At 56.1% G+C, this 16,720-nt stretch overlaps 1 protein-coding gene across 1 annotated transcript in view; it reads right to left on the bottom strand.

Annotated features, from left to right (window-relative positions):
• The window catches only part of AHRR (aryl hydrocarbon receptor repressor), an 84,844-nt gene that overhangs the window by 40,457 nt on the left and 27,667 nt on the right, over positions 1–16,720 (bottom strand). The window contains exon 4 of the mRNA XM_047094520.1: positions 9,692–9,795. Within this exon, the coding sequence (XP_046950476.1) occupies positions 9,692–9,795 (104 nt within the window). The remainder of the gene's footprint in view (positions 1–9,691; positions 9,796–16,720) is intronic.

Here is a 16,720-nt window from a genome sequence, read left to right on the forward strand (position 1 = left end):
CAGCTGGTTTATTTCCCTGGGTCACCCGAGCTGCCTTTCCTGCTGGATCCTGAGCGAGCCTCTTGTCTCAAGGGTCTGTGGCCCTCATGTGCTGGGAGTTTACAAGCAGGTGTGGGACAGCCACCAGGACGTCCACACACACGACAGAGTTCTAGTGGGGAAGCCCCAACATCGGTGTCTTCGGGTCCTTCCTCTAGGCTGTTGGGCTCCACAGAGGGGCTGCGCCAGGGTCAGTGCCCCGTGTGCAGCCCCACCGCCCATCTCTCCACACTTGGAGACCCCGACCCTCTTGTGCAGCGTGGGAAGGCTGCAGGCCACGTGCCCGCACTGAGTCTCTTTGGCCAGAGGGGCCGGCGTGCTGGTTGTGTCCTGCCTTTAACTGTAGAATCCTCTTGAGGACATGGGTCCAGGGTCCAGCGCCTGGTCACCACTGTCCACACGACTTCCACAGCTATCTCTCTCATTCAGTTGTCAAGGACTTTGCAAAATTACGAAGGAGGTACTGCCTCCCTGGTTCACAGCTTTTCCTTTTAAATTCACCCAGTTAGGCCCGTTTGCAGTCGATTCCCATTTCTCCCCCAAGCAGCCGCTCACGCTGCCTCTCAGCCTACACTGCCTTCTGGCTGTCCTGTGTCCCCACACCTAGGCTTCACCAGGACCCGTGCGCACATCGCCTCTGACCTCACATAAGGGCTGGTTTCCCGGAGAAGCCCCTCGGTGCACTGTGAGGCTGGGTGCACGCCCGGCTGTGGTTCGGCCCGGCCAGCCTTCCCTTTGACGCGTCAGATGCTTGGGGTCCTCTGCCCTTTGGTTTCTGTGTGAAACACTTGGAGGAAACCCTCTGCGATGCTGGTTTTGCCCGTGAGAACCAGTGTCCTTCAGGCACCCAGCCCCACGGGCCATGGCACGCTCCTGCCACGTTCCTGTTTTGGTCTGGCTGGTGGGAACGGAAGGCCTCGGTGACTGTGTCCCTGAGCCTGACGCACACCACTCTGTCTAGCCATCCCCAAAGGCTCTGAGGCCTGAAACTAAAGCCCTGAAAGTGCTCTGCAGGTGACAGCAAGACAGGCCTCTGGCTCTGACACCAGCCCCTCACCTGCCAGGGCCACAGGACCACCTGGATAGGACCCTGGCTCAGACGGAGTCTCTCAAGGGGACGCAGTGGGGGCCAGTCCCGGCTCTGTCCTTGCTAGTTTTGGGACACTGGGCAGCTTACAGAACTACTCCGTTTCCCCATCTGTAAAGGGAGGCAATGACAGCATCTGTCTCGTATGCCTGTCGAGGATCAAGTAAGTCCTCAGGGCTCCAAGCGGCCCTGGTGTGTTGGAGCTGAGCCCTGGCTCAGGGCTGGGGTCTTGGAGTCAGGAGAGGCCTGAGTTTCTGCCCCAATCTGTGCTCTCACCTGAAGCACGTCCCCTGCAAAGTGGACGGTTGTACGGGCTGAATAGCGGCTCCCAAAGACACGGGCACACGGGGGCTGCAAAGCAACCTCATTTGGAAATGGAATCTTCGCAGTAATAAATTAAGGTGAGGTCACTCTGGGTTAGGGTGGCCCCAAATCCAATATGACTGGTGTCCTTATAAGAGGGACACAGAGACACAGGGAAGACTGTCAGCAGAGGCATGGGACACACTCTCCCCTAGAGCATCTGAAAGAACTCACCCACCACACCTTGCTTTCAGCCCAATGACACTGATTTCGGACTCCCAGCCTCCACAACTATGAAGAGTACATTTCTGTTGTCTGAGCCGCATTCAGTCATGAACTTGAACTGCCATCACCACCACACACTGCTCGGGCCACTGTTGTCCTCAGGAGCTGGAGGAGAGGTGCCCCAGCCCCATGTGGAGGCCAGTGCCCCAGCCCCGTGCCCTCTGGGAGGACAGACCTCACTCCTCAGACCAACAAGCCCAAAAGGCAGGTGAGCATGCCTGTGTGCACGCAAGTGCCCGAGGGAAATCTGCCACCAGGGAGGAACAGGAGCCTGGTCCTCGGTACCCCCATTTTCTCTCCCTTCTCTGCCCTGACCATGTGCTCATGCATAGAATCACCACCGGACAGTGGCAGCTGAGCTCTAAGAGAAACACAGGAGTTCTAGTCAGAGGACCAGGAAGAGGGTCCCAGGAGGAAGCAGGTGTGGAGGAAATCCCGCAGAGGAGACGGCGGGGAAGGGACCCGGGCTCACCTCTGTGTGTGAGCTGACGCAGTCCCGGCTCAGTCCAAGGGGTACGTGTGTGGAGCACGTCCGGAGAGGCAGACCAGCAGAGCCTGCGCAGAGAGCCAAGCTGGCATGGGCAGCGTGCTCTCAAGGAGCGGGCCTGCTGGCCAAACCTGCCCCCTGCACGGCCGCTGCCAACACAGGACCGAAGACAAGCACCCACCTTGAGGCTGTGACATCCAAGGCTCCCAACACATGTGGAATGTCCAGGGCTCAATCTGAATTAGTTCCTTTTGCTGCTGCAGCAAATTACTAGAGACCTAGTGGCTGAAAACCACACACTTTAAATATATCAATATAAACTAGTTAAAAGTGAAAGGAGGGAACAAGATATGCCAGGCAAACATTAATCAAAAGAAGGATTGGGGCGCCTGGGTGGCTCAGTCAGTTAAGCGTCTGGCTCTTGATTTCGACTCGGGTCATGATCTTACAGTTCGTGAGTTCAAGCCCTGTGTTGGGCTCTGTGCTGATAGCGTGGAGCCTGCTTGGGAGCCTCCCCCTCCCTCTCTCTCTGCCCTTCTCCCTGCTCATGTGTGCAAGTGCGTGTGCGTGCGCTCTCTCTCTCTCTCTCTCTCTCTCTCTCAAAATAAGTAAATAAATAAACTTTAAAGAAAAAAGAAGGCTGGGGTGGCTATATTAGTATCAAACAAAGTAGACTTCAGAGCAAGGAAAATCAGGAATAAAGAGGCATGTTATACAATGGTAATGATAGAAGGGTCAATTCATAAAAAAACGTAATGATCCTAAATGTGTATGCACCCCTCAACAGAACTCCCAAACACATAGAGCAAAAACTGATAGAACTGAAAGGAGAAACACAAAAGTCCACAGTTAAATTAGAAGATGCTAACACTGTCTCTCAGGTTGAGACCGGACAGAAAATCAATGTGGATATAAAAGACTTAAACACTGTCAACCAAGCTGATGTAACTGATGCTTGTAGAACACCTCACCCAGTGACAGCAGTCAAGTGCGGGCCCACTTCCTGGTTCACGGATGGCTTTTTGCTATCACTGCACAGGGCAGAAGGCACAAGGGTGCTCTGTCGGGCCCCTTTTATAAGGCATAAATCCCATGCATGAGGCTCCACCCTCATGACCTAAGCACCTCCCAAAGGCTCTGACCCCTAACACCTTCACATTGGGTTTCCGGTCTAATATGAATTTGAATTATATTAATTGGGGGGAGGATACAAATATTCAGTCCAGAGCAATAATCAATGAAGCCAATAGCTGCGTCTTTGAAAAAAATCAATAAAATGAATAAGCTTCTAGCCCAACTGACTAAGAAAAAAATGGAAGTCACAAATTACCAATGAAAATAGAAAGGATATATAGCTACAGAACCTCTCATAGACACTAAAAGGACAACATGGGGAAACCTTGAACAGTTCTGTACCCACAAATTCAATGAAGTAGAGGAAACAGGCCAATTCCTTGAAAGATGCAAACTACTAAAATTCACACTAGAATAGATAACTGAGTAGTCCTCTGTTGGTTAAAAAAATTGAATTCATAATTTAAAATCTAACAAAGAAAACCAGACCAGTTATATTCATTGGTGAAGTCTAACAAACATTTTTTAGGAGAAAATAGCACCCATTCTATACAGTCTCTTCCAGAAAACAAGAGAGAAGGAAGCACTCTCAACTAATTTAATGTAGCCTGCATCAGCATGACACCAAAAATAAAGACATTACAAGAAAACTACAAAAATATTTCTCATGAACATAAAAACAAAAGCCCCCACAAAATATAACCAAATTTAATCCAGTAATGTATAAGTAAGATTTATTCAAACTAGCAAGTTTGGACCAACAGTTGAAAATGAATCAAGGTAATTCATAGTATTCACAGACTGAAGAAAAAAAGCCATGATCATATCTCAGTAGACGCAGACAAAGCACTTGACAAAACTTAATACCCATTTGTAATAAGAACTCCCAGAAAATAAGGAATAGAGAAAATTTTCTTAATCTGATATAAAGCATCTACCAAAAAAAAAAAAAAAAACCCAAAACAAACAAAAAGCGGAAAATAACTCCAAGCTAATAACATACTTAACCTTGAAAGACTATAGGGTTCCCCTGGAGACCAGGAACAAGACAGAGATGTCCCCCTCTTCCTCTACGTTGCTCAGGAAGCCTCAGAAGGGCAATACGGCAAGAAAAAAAAAAGTGTATACACTGAAAAAGTAGATAAACACGGTCTCTATTCTCAGACAACATGATAATCTATGTAAAATTCGCACAGAAATCTACAAAAAAGGCTCCAAGAATTACTAATGAATTCAGTAAGTTCACAGATACAAAGTCAACCCAGAACAATAAATTGTATTTCTATACAGTAGTAGAAAGTGAAATGAAACTGCCGTTCTGTTTACAATAACGACAATATGAAATACTTGGTATAAATCTATCAATATACACAGGATCTCCCTGCCACAAACTACAACTATGGATGAGAGCAGGAAAAGAGCTAATACATGGAGAGACATGGTGTGCTCGTGCATTAGGGGTCAGTACTTGTAGGTCTCAGTTCTCCTAGGCTGACCTACTGATGTAACACAACCCAACCCAAATTCCAGCAGGAAGTTTTGTAGATAGCGACAAGCGAATTCTAAAATATATTCGGGAAGACAGAGAACCTAGAATAGCCAAAACAATTTTGAAGAGGAACAAAGATTGGAAGAGTCATACTCTCCGATTTCAAGACTTGCTGTAAAGCTGCAGACACTGAAACCGGCTGGTGCTTGTTCTCAATGGCAGAACACAGTCCAGAAACAGACTCACAAACACAGGGCCACAAGCTTTTTTTACAAGGTGTAAAGGCAATTCAGTGGAGAAGGGGAGACACCAGGATCTTAACGTGCAGAACGAGGCTATCTCGGCCCATACCCTCGCCTGTAGCAAAGTCAACTAAAAATGAACCATAAACCTGAATGTAAAACACAAAACGATAAAACTTTGGAGCAAGCATAAAATAAAAATCTTTGCAACCCAGGTGAGGTAAAGAGTTCTCAAATGTGACACGAATCATGACCTATTTAAAAACTGATAAACCGGGCTTTGTCCAAATTCAGTACTTTCGTTCTCTGCAAGACTCTGAGGAGAATGGAGAGAGGCCAGACTAGAGGCAGATGCTTACAAACCACACACAGAACAAAGATCATGTGTCCAGAACACATAAAGGGCTCCAAAGTCAAGAGCGAGGCAGGAAACAACCTGTTTTCACGGGCAAACGTCTGAGCAGGCTGCTCGCAAGGGGCTCCTTCGATGAACAACCGCGACCTGACAAGAGGCTCTGTGTCATTGGTCACGAGGGAAGCGCAATCCGAAACCGTGACGAGATTCTCTTAAAACAGCTTTGAGGAGGGGGAACACAGGACAGCGGCAAGCGCACGGACATGGGCACCCCTGTTCTCCGCCACTGGGGACACCGCACAGCCACCTGGAGAAACAGCACGCCAGGTCCCCACGACACCAAAAACACTCTTGTCGCACAACCCAGCAACCACACACGTGGGTATCACCCGAAGAGAACCAGAGCCGATGCTCCCAGAAAACCTGCACGCGGCTGCTTGTAGCTTTATCCACATACACAAACCCTGGAAACTCAAACGTCCTTTAGTGGTCGGGTGGACAAGCACACCGAGATGCCCTCGCACCACACAAGGACAAAACCAACTGTGCTCCAGGCAGCCGCGTGTCTGGGTCTGGTGTGTGTTGCCGGCACCCAAGCTCCCCGCTGTAGGAGCCCACCTATAGGCACCCTGAGAACAGCGGTCGGAGAAGGCCGCAGGGGCGGGAGAACGTGGCTCTGGTGGCCGGGCCCCACACACGGGCAGCACCAGGGGAATTCAGGCATGATGGTATCGCTGTCTTCTTCACAGTGGTGGCCACACCACACTGCCAATAAGAACACGTTTTAGCATGCGTGAACTTAAAAGTAAGTGTGAGAAAGTGTACCCACGGCACACCAGAACTCTAGTCAGGGTCAGGTGGCCCGTAGCCCGGCCCCTCCTAGGCCCGAGTCCACAGTTCCTGCTAGCCAGCTGCCCTGTCCACACCAAACACTACAGACCACCTTAAAAGTGGGAATAGAAGCCCAGGACGCTGCTAACTGTGATCTAATGTGTGTGTTTCCAGAACCTACCTGTCCCATGCCTAGCGCCTGGGCCAAGGTGCTCCCCTGGCGGCCCCCCTGGCCACCCACCCTGGCTTCTTGAGGCAGGCAGGGGCCCAAGAGCACTCACCACGGATACAGAAACGCCAGGCCCAGCCCCAACACCAACAGGGATCCTGGACCCCCAACCGCTCCAGATCTTGGTTTCTTCATCTTAAAATAGTGGACGTTAGACCACAGGCCCTTTAAAGTCTGTGCCAGCACTACATTTTTATGAATTTATGATGCCTGTCATAAACCTCTCATTTTTTCCAGTTTCTCTTTAACAGACTGAAGATTAGAAATAAAAGCTGGCTTTTCTCGTTATTGCTGCTTGATTTGTTTATTTTGCTGTTAGGGAATATTTTTAAACTTCAAAAAGAGTCTCTAGTCACAAAGTTTGAGAACTGCCACACTAGAAATGTGGTGAGGAGAACCCTCACCATACAGTCTAGACTGCTTCCAATCTAAGGGAACTTCCAGAAACTTCTGTGGTCACAGAGAACGTGTTACAAGGGGTGGCAGAAGGAAGCCTCAGGAGCTGTTGGCCCTGTCTTCAAGATGGAGTGGGGCAAGGGGACGGCCGTACAGCCCCCTGTGCCGCGGCAAACTGACCAGTAGCCTCGAGTCCCACCCCAGAGGGTAGTTCTCTGAACACACACACTGGGCCAACAGGAGGTATGGGGCTGGGTGCCGCCCTCCGGCCCCCAGGGAGCTGGTCAGCTCTTGAAGGTCAGGCTGGGCCACTTCCTAGTCTCCAGCTGTGCTGGGACTACCGTGCTGCATCCATGTCCTGAGGTCCCCAGGTCCTCGGGGGAAACCTGGTCCTGCTCAGAGAGCAGAGAGCAGGACGGCCGCCGAGGGCCAGCAGAGGGGCTGGAGGGCAGTGGTGTGGACACGTGTGGAACAGGCCCCCGGGCTCTCGCAGGAGATGGGGGTGTGCACATGCTTCTGTATTTATAGTCGGAACACAGTTTAACAAAGATTTCATGTTTAAGATTTTATTATCTTGATTTTTAACATGAATTATAAAAAGAGTCATGCCAGTTATATTTTGCCAAGAATAAAACTCAAGCTGGCACAATGTTTTCCAGCCCCAAGCTCACCAGCTTGGAAAAATCCAACTTTAAAGGAAAAATTAATATTTAAGAATTCACTTCCGAAAAACATGGTAAATAGTGAGGTATGGAAATATTTCCTCTCCTGAAACCACAGTATTTCTAAAAGCTACTCTGCTGTTAGGACCCCTGCTCTGCTCCAGATGGGACGCAAAGATACAGGGGCTCTAAGAACGGGGTCCCCAGGTGCCCGCCATACAGAATTTTCATGGAAATCCAACAGTAACCCAGCAAACTGCAAGTATATGGTTGCTTGTATTTTTGTTTTTTAAAAAGGAAGTGATTTATAAATTCTGTGATCTTCATGAGAACCATCGCCTCAGCAGGCGTGAAGGCCTTGGAGGGCAGTGGAAGGTATATGGGACTGTAGGTGTCCCTGTGAGGATCATGGGTGCATAGAGGGGTCCTGGGGTCTGTGGGGAATCAGGGGGCCTACGGGGTCATGGGGGCTCCTATGGGGATTGCAGAAGTCCTGGAGGATCATGGGGGACTGCAGGGAGTCATGAGGCCACGGGGTCATGGGGGGTTCCCTGGGGGACCACTGGGGGTCATGGGGATCATGGGGGACCATGGCGAGTTGTGGAAAGTCATGGGTTTGTGAGGGTCCCTGGGGGACCATGGGGGGTCATGGGAGGCCACTGGAGGTCGGGGGGTCATGGGGGTCCCTGTGGGGACCGTAGGGGGCATGGGGGTCATGGGGGGGCCATGGCGGGTCAGGGGTCATGGTGGCAGATAGGAACCCCCAGATCCGAGGCAGGAGCATCTCTGGCTCCCCTCCAACCAGCCCAGATGCTTTCCATCTGCCCACCTGTGAGTCAGCAGATGGTAGAACCCCACCCTCCACCTACCCTTTAGGTGAGGCACTGTGGGGACATCTTGGCTGAGGTGCCCTAGGGGCACATCCCCACCACCAAAGCCCACATGCCAAACAGCTGAGCACCCAGGAATTCACACGCAGACAGCAGGAAGCCACCCAGAGGGCCAGGGAAAGCGCCTGGGGGGGAAGCAGACTGAAGGGTGGGAAGCGAGACTCGGGCGGGGGTGAACCAGGCAGAAGATCCCTGTCCTCTGTCCTCCATGAGGGGCGCCGGCTCGCAAACAAACCTCTGAGCTCATTCCTGCGGTGAAGGCACCAGGGCAGCGGCTGGGCCAGCAGGCAGCGCACGGGCCGGCCAGTGGGCGAGGACCCGGGGCTGCCCTTCAGGACCCGCCTGGGACAGGCCGCTCTGGCTGCCGCAGGGCAGCTGGGGTGCAAACAGAACACTGAGCGAGACTGCTGAGGGGCCCCCGAGAAGGGGCCGGTGGGCTCCAAGCAGACTCAATTTCATCAGCATAAAAGGAGCCAACGCGCCACCATTTCTGCCTTTAGCGCGTCAGCCCAACAGACGGGCGAGTGTGTGCAGCTGAGGACACTTCACTTTGGGGGGACGGGACTGCCACCAAGCAGGGCTGAGCGCTGGGAACCCAGTGTTGGGGTCCCAAAGGGGACACGCAGGGGGACACATGGGGCCCGGCCCCTCTGGGATTGCCAGGGGCAGCACGGCCTCGGGGGCACCTCAGCGGCTGGTTACAGGCCCCTCCTGAGGTGGGAAAACCAGGGTCTCTCAGCCATCGGTGGAGGCAGCGACCCCCGTGCTCTGTACACAGTGACTCGACCCAGCCCCGAAAGCTCCACCTCGCTGTCCTATCTTGCTTGAGGAACTGAGCCACGCATGCCCCTGCCCCTCGAGAAGCGGGCCACGGGAGAGGGTCAGGAAGGGCATGGCGCCTCAGAGTCACCAGGGGTGAGAGGCCCCGGTTCGGGGAAAAGGCTGACCCAGGCCCCAGATGCCGTGCGTGTAATATGGACAGCTGGGCCAGCCTGCACCTGCCACACCCTGCAAAACTCGTGCGATTCTCTGTCATTAATAATAACAATAATTCTGAAAAACCCTGCTGAATTGACTGACAAGTAAAACCAGAGAATGCAGAATGAGAAATGGTTTTTACACTTGAGGTGTATGGGCCAAGGCCACCTCTGGTTCCCTGTCCCAACCTGCTGGGCCTCACCTGGGCATCTGTGTCTGACCCCCTGCTGCTGCTCCCAGGGCCACATTTCCAGTAAATTGTTAGCGGTCCAACCTGACGACCAGCGGGCAGACAGACCCCGCGCAGCGTGACAGGCATGTGATGGGAGGACGAGGGGACTCACCTCCAGCAGCAGCCTTCCCTCCAGCACGGTGGACCCTCCGTTCAGACCGCTGTCTTCTGGTGAGGGGGTACCAGCCGCCGGCTGCCGTGGGCACTTCTGCACGGCTGTCAGAGAAGAACGAAGCAAGTCTGTCAGCACCCTTCCTGGGCCCCAGACCTGCTTACCTTCTTCTGTTTCCCAAGTTCTTGGCCGCCACCCTCCCAAGCCGCATTCCCAAGCTGACCTGGGGTCTCCTCCGTGGGACGCATGGGGGCAGCACAGCTGGAACTGGACCCGGGCCGACTAGGGCAGCCAGGTGGGAGCACCAAGTGTGATATTCAGGAGATCAGGCCATCGGGGCTGGGCCTCACCTCGAGGACCCCACCCCTACTCTGCTCTGCAGAAACTGCTCTCTGCCCCCTCCTATAAGCCCCTCAGAATCCCGCCCAGCCTCAGGGACACCGCCCAGGGGTCCCCAAGGTCCTCTCTGGAGACCCAAGCTCCAGTAGGTGCCCTAACTCGGCACTGCTGGTCTCCATAACTCAGACCACCCTGGAAGTGCCCACGCGACCTCATCATGCCCCCAGCTCCCCCAACTGCTCCCCAACCCCCAACCTGGTATGGAGCGGCCCACACTGCACGGAAGGCCCCCCTGGCATGACTCAGGTGCCCCCCAAGGGTGGCAGCTTCCTGGCCCTCCCCCAGCCCCAACCCCAGTGTGGCCCCATCTCCGTTTTGGGGTGAAAGCTCAAACATACAGACATGCCGTCCACATCCCCGTTTACTGGCACCTGTTGTGGACCCCCAGTTGCATGCCCAGGGTCCCCATCCACATGGAGAATTATGGGAGGACCCCTGGGGTGCGGAAAGGGGGCCACCCGGAGCCTCCTTGGAGGGCTGGGCAGACCAGGAAGGGCCTCCCAGTTGCCCCTCAGGTCGGTTTCCAAACTGAAGCTGCAGGTGATGTCAGTGCAACTGGGGGTCAAAGGGCCCTGCCTGGGGCAGGCAGAACCCTTGCATTTGTCCAGGTCTTGGGAGAAAATACAAACACGGGCACTTAAATCTCCCGCATTTTCTCTTCCAAAACCACCAAGCTGTGCTGAACTCCTCCAGGGCACGTGGGTCGTAGTGATTGTGCTACCCAGGTAGTTTTTACTTCATCAGCACCTTCACACCCCCCTGAGCCGCACTCAGAGCCAGGGTCTGCCCCACATCCACTGTACCTTCCCCCCCATATCAGCGAGCTATGGGCAGCAGCTGCTCCGCCACGGAGTTTGATAGAAATTCAGGCCCCCAGGTCCCCAGAGCCCAGGGACTGCAGGGCCCCAATGTTTGCACTCCAGGCGAGACGCTGTCCACACCTCTTGTCAGACACGGACTGCCCTCCCTGGTGGGACCCTCACCCCACACCAGCTGCACTGCCGGACTGGCAGCTTCCTGCCTCCCACCAGAGGCCACGCTGGGCCCCTTCACTCAAGCCCTCTGGTGCCAGGTGCAGGGAAACTGTTGAGCCGAGTGTCCACAGAGGCAAAGGGTTGGATGCAGGGAGGTGGCCCTCAGGAGGGCCCCACAGACGGTGGTCACCTTGGGGCCTTTGGTCTCTGTCTGGCCCCCCCGTCCTTCCCTCTCCGAGAGGGCTTTGCTCTATCAACCTCTCTCCCACAGCTATGAAGCACTGGAACTCTGTTCTCTGCTCTAAATACTCCCAGAAATGAACGCATCTCCTTGGCCAGAAAGCAGGAAACAAGAACAGTCACACCTGGGGGTTGCCGGGCAAAGGTACAGGGGCGGTCGGTGCTGCAGACTGCCCAGGCCCCTCTCCCAACTGAAAACCTCACCAGCAATCAAGGCCCCACCGCTCACTAAGCTTTGAGATGTGTCGAAAGCCAGGGACATTTAGAGGTGCCTATTTTTACTCCCTTTGGGAACACAACCCTGTCGTTCAGAAAGCTGAAAGGTCTGAATTCACTAAACTCACACAGCTCCCCACCCCCAGCACACAGAAGCAGAAAACAGACCCTGGTGAAGCGAATGCCATGTCCCCTGAGGGAACCTTCTGGTCTCAGAACACCCCGAAGGCTGAGGTGGGCCTCTGCCGGGGGTCACACAGGACCCCATGCTCTCAGAGGCCCAGAAAGATAAAGGAGGAAAAACACTGGCATGTGAGTCCCTGTCCCACCCCTCCCCTCCCCCGCCAGAGGGTCTTATCCTGCTGCCACAGCAGGGAGGCCACAGCTCTCCACCAGGGTATGGGCAGGGCCTGTGCAGCACCTGTGGTGAATTTGGGGCTCGATGAAGGCCAGGAGTGCCGTTGGCTGGGCAGAGACAGGACCCCCCACCACCTCAGTGCATCCTGGGCCGCCTGCCCAAACACCCAGGCCACCAAGGCCCTCCACAAAGCAAACTCCATTGTGGAGGGGTCATTCCCACCCCCACCCCAGCTCAAGCCAGCTCCCTGCCCCCAGCCTTCTCCAACACACCCCTCAAACTGAGGGCAGGGGAAGGCAGGGATTGGACTGCCCCTGCCTGCCTGTTCTCTTGCCCCTGCAGACCCTGTTGGGGGCAATGACTTCCACAGCTGTGAAGCTGGGGTGGGGGAAGATCCCAGCATGGTGACATCACTGCCCTGTGGGGTGTTCACTGCCCCCCAACCTGATGGGCTACATCCCGTCCTGTACCCTCTAGAGGCAGAAGCGGGGGACACCCTCTCTAAGTTCTCTCCCCACCCACGGGGACACCGTGGGACACCGGCCCCCGAGCATCGCGTGTCCCCCCCCCCCCAGCTGGGCACCCCCACTTCCCCTCCTCTGCAGCCACATCCCGGCGGGGCACGCCCAGCGGGGCCTCCTCTGGGCTCCTGTCACGCGATGGGGCCATCAGCGCCGCAGTGACAGCCACCTGGACCCAAGCCAGGGCCTCGCGTGCGAGCACAGCCGCAGACGCGCCCCACCCCCAGGCCTGTGGCAAGACAGAAAGAAACCGAATGCAGGAGCCCGGGGGTGGGGGCCAGCTTTCCCGGAAATCCATGCGAGCTGACAGTGCCTGCCGCTCACTTCCCAGGTCCCCCACTTCAGGGGCCCTCAGGGAGTCGAAACAGAGCAGCAGACTCGGGTGGGGTGTGGGGTCGCAGCCAGGGTCCCACCGTGCCTCCCACGGGCAGGTGGCCAGGCAGGGCAGAGCAGCAGGGTCCCGGGGAGGGGGGCGACCGGTAAGGAGGGCGGGAGGCAGCCGGTAAGCTGCGCCCCCTCCTCAGCCCTCCTGGCTCAGCTCTGCCCTGGATCCGCTCCCCCACCTCAGGGTTTCTCTCCTGTCCTGCGTTCTCTGTCCCCCCTGAATGCAGCTCTCACCTGAGGGCCTGAGCTGGGAGTGCAACAGGGACTGGGGCTGTGGGCAAGGCCACCAGGGCCCTGGAAACCTCTGCAGACAGACCTCAGCCCCACTGCTGGGTCTGCCCTGGGGGGGTCCCCCCTCTCCTCCTCCATGACAAGGGACAAGCCCACCACCTGGCCCCTGTCACCGCCCCCTCTGCACCTGACTGCCCATGGTAACAGGTCAGGGAGAAAGGCTCTTGGGGAACAGGTGGGGGTGCAGGGTGTCCTTCTGGGGAGCTGGTGAGAGTGTGGGGAGAGTCTGCCGGGGGCCCTCCGAAGGCCCGGCTTGTCAAGAAGGCCACGAAGAGGAAGTTCCAGGCATGAGAGCCCCCACAGACCAGCAGGGGCTCAAGAGGCCCATCCACGCACAAGTGGCCCAGACCCCTCGTGAGCCGCTGGCACTGCCCCGCCCACAGAAAGGAGGCCGGGCTGAGTGTGCTGGCTCCCACCAGGACCACGTCCCATAGGCCCCGCCCTGTGGGCAGCTAGTCCTCCTGCCCTGCCTGGACTCTGAGGGGCAACTGGGGGCCTCTGAGAGCCCTGGGGACTGGCCTGAAGCCAGCTTTCCGCACCCGGTCTGTCACACAGAGCTCGGGGCCATGTGGCAGACAGAGGAGGCATGAGCCAGGCCGCCCACTCCCAGAAACAAACGGACTCCCTCGGGCTCACCGCTCAGCCTGAACCCTGAAGAAGCCAGCTCCTCCCCGACTCTGAGTCACCCAACGACCCCAGAGCACCAGCCACAATGAGACTCGCCAACAACTGATGCTTCCCACTTCACTGGCTTCTTACACCCTCGAGAAGGTTCATTTGGGACACAGAGAATCCGAAAAACCATGGAGACAGCGGCCATCCCTGTCTCCACGCAAGCCGGGGCGGGGGGACGCTTCAGAAGGGAGGGGACACTTCCCCACTTCCCCACTTCCCTTGAGGCTGACTGGGACTGCCTGCACCCTGCCAGCTCCTACCCCACACCCCAACCTCTCCACTATGAGACCTCTATTTCCCTCACACAGGGGAGACTCAGCAAGGTGCCACCCTGGGCCAAACCACATGCCACTGGGGCCTGTTGTCCCACCACAGTAGCTGCTTAGAGTTCGTGTGGCTGGGTCTGGCCAATGACAGGTGCCAAGTGTTTTTGGCGGAGGAGAAGCTAGAAGACTCCCCTATCTCTGCCTCTGGATGGTGCTGTGATGCTCAGAAAGTGGCAGCCACTTTGTTCCCTGCTCAGGTGAAGCCAACTCCTTTCAGTGCAGATAGGACAGGTAAGCAGGACAGCTGGGTCCAGGTGCAGGGTGCACTGAATGTGAGAGCCGTCTAGAGGTTGGGTAGGACTCCTGCCACCCAGAGTATTAAAAGCCAGGGGCCCCACTGGAGGCTGGACTGAAACCCCGATTCTGGCCATTTGCAGGTCCTGGAGTGGACGGGCCTATGTCCATTGGCCGGCTGAATCAAACACCTGCCTGGTAAAACGTGGCTTCATTTCGGAGTTGAGCCCTGGGGCCCTGCACAGTGTGTCCCAACTTTCACGCTCTGGGTAGCACCCATGGCACGTCTCCTCCTCCTCTTCCTCCTCCTCCTCCTCCTCCTCCAGCCCCAGTCTAGCAGGCCTTCCCGCTAGAGGCCTGCCCCACGCCTTCACAGGTCAGAGCTGATCTCCACACTTCCCTACATGTCCCTATGGAGGCAGAGGACGTGACCACGGCTCTGCTCTGCTCTTCCTCGTGCTACACCCAGAGGTCAGGGGTAGAGGGGAAACAGGTGAGCTTGAAGCACCCTGGGGACCCCCGAGGAGCAAGAGTGCCCTCCTATCTCTGCCCAATTCTCATCAGAAGCTAACCTCTGTCCCAGAGCCCCTCGGAGACATGCTTAGCAGAGGACAGCATACAGCTTAGAGCAGGGAGTTCTGGGAGCCTCACCCTCCTATAAGACAGGCCCAACAACATCGACAGGCTTCATGAGCACACCAGGAAGGTGCTCTTGGCACGCCACCTGGGGGCCCGGGCTGCCCACCTGGAGACTGACAGGTGTAGGACGTGGAGGGCCAGCCACGAGGGAAGGTTGGCTGTGTTGACTTGGTTCCATCCACCGCCAGGGCCCCTTCTAGAGGGCCAGCATGAGGTTTCTGGGCCCACGTGTGTTTGGGAGTGGAGGGGTGCCTCCGGGAGCCCTGGCTCACCTCTCCCCACACCCGGTCTCTCCAACCAGACCAAGGCCATGGCAGAGAGCTAGGCAGGTGCTTCCCAGGAGTAGGGGGGAGATGGTGGGTGGGGAGCTGCACCCATGGGAGGGCACAGGCTCCCCAACAGGGTCTACAGACCTGCAGTTCTACATCAGTTTCTACATCAAATTAATGGGCCATCACCTCACAATTGTCGAGCCTTCAAACCATCCCTCCCTTTACTTTTCAAGGACAAAAAGATTAACTCCTTGTTTTGCTTCTGACAGAGGGAAATGGAGCATACACGCTGGGAGGGAGGGTTTGCAGTGATTCTTGACGGCCTCAGGCTATTCACAGAGGTCGCTCCTGGCCTTGCCCTTACCTTCTAAACAGGCTGCTCTCCATACCCAGATGCAGAGGTCTGCCCGGCTCCTGCACAGGGAAGGGCAAAGGGAAACACCACCCTTAGGTTCTCTGGGCAGGAGGCTGTTGACAAACACAGCCTCATCTAGCCACCAAAGGGTGGGGGGGGGGGGCGGTCCTGACGACAAGTGGGGAGTGCCCAGGTGGGTGGCAGGCTGAGAGGGAAGAGGGCCCAGTGGCACAGGGTGGCTCTGGGAAGGCCCTTGGCAGCTAAGAGCAGCAAGCTGTGTGCAAAGCATGTGTGGGAAGAGGTGTCTGGGAAGGGGCCAAGACGATGAGGGTCTGGAGAAGCCCCAGTCCTCGCAGAAAACAGGTGGCACCAACTGAGAGGGGCAAAGCGCTGGCCAGGCTGCTCCTGTGGCTGGGGGCTCTGCCCTTCCTGGGGCATCCACAGAGGCCCATCTGTCCTGCACCCCCAGAGTGAGGACGAGCTGGCCCCATCCCTGGGAGGGCAGGCCTCTCAAGCCTGGGGCATGTGCAGACAAGAATCTCTTAAGGTTCCCATGAAAAGATGTGCTGCCTCAACCTGCACGTTCCCTCTGCAGCCCTGCAGGGACCTCGCCCGCTCCAAAGGGCACTCGTCCATGACCTGCTCCAACTCTGCAGGCAGATGGGGGTTTCTGGAGGGATGTTCACCGTGGCCCCTCTCTGTGACACTCCACCTCACCCAGGCTGCAGGCCTGGCCGGAGGAGATCCCCTGAGGGGCAGCATGGGGGCGGGGTGAGGGCAAGCCTGCTGGCCTTCCCTTCTCGGGTGATCCATTCATTCGTTTGAGGCTGGATGTCTCCCCCATGCTGGTGGGGGGTGCACCCCAGCCACGTCCCCACGGTCTTCCCAGGCAGTGCCCCCTCCTATGAATCACAAAATGATTTCATGATTACACACGGGGCCCCCCACAGGCAAGGGCACACGGGGACTGACATTTACATCTCTCATTCCCTGCATTATGCCAACCAACCAGGTGGGCCCAGCAGGTAAGAGAACAGGCCCGGAGGGGCAGATGGAGCGAAGTAACCAAGGGTGTGTGTACACACGGCATGTCCTGTGCGAGGGCGTATATGCTCTATGTTGGGGCCTAGACAACGAGGGAGGGC

This window comes from Lynx rufus, unplaced genomic scaffold (genome assembly GCF_022079265.1).
Source record: "Lynx rufus isolate CCGP_SWC_20201006 ecotype Redwood Valley unplaced genomic scaffold, mLynRuf1.p SCAF_1, whole genome shotgun sequence".
Classification (NCBI taxonomy): Eukaryota; Metazoa; Chordata; class Mammalia; order Carnivora; family Felidae; genus Lynx; species Lynx rufus.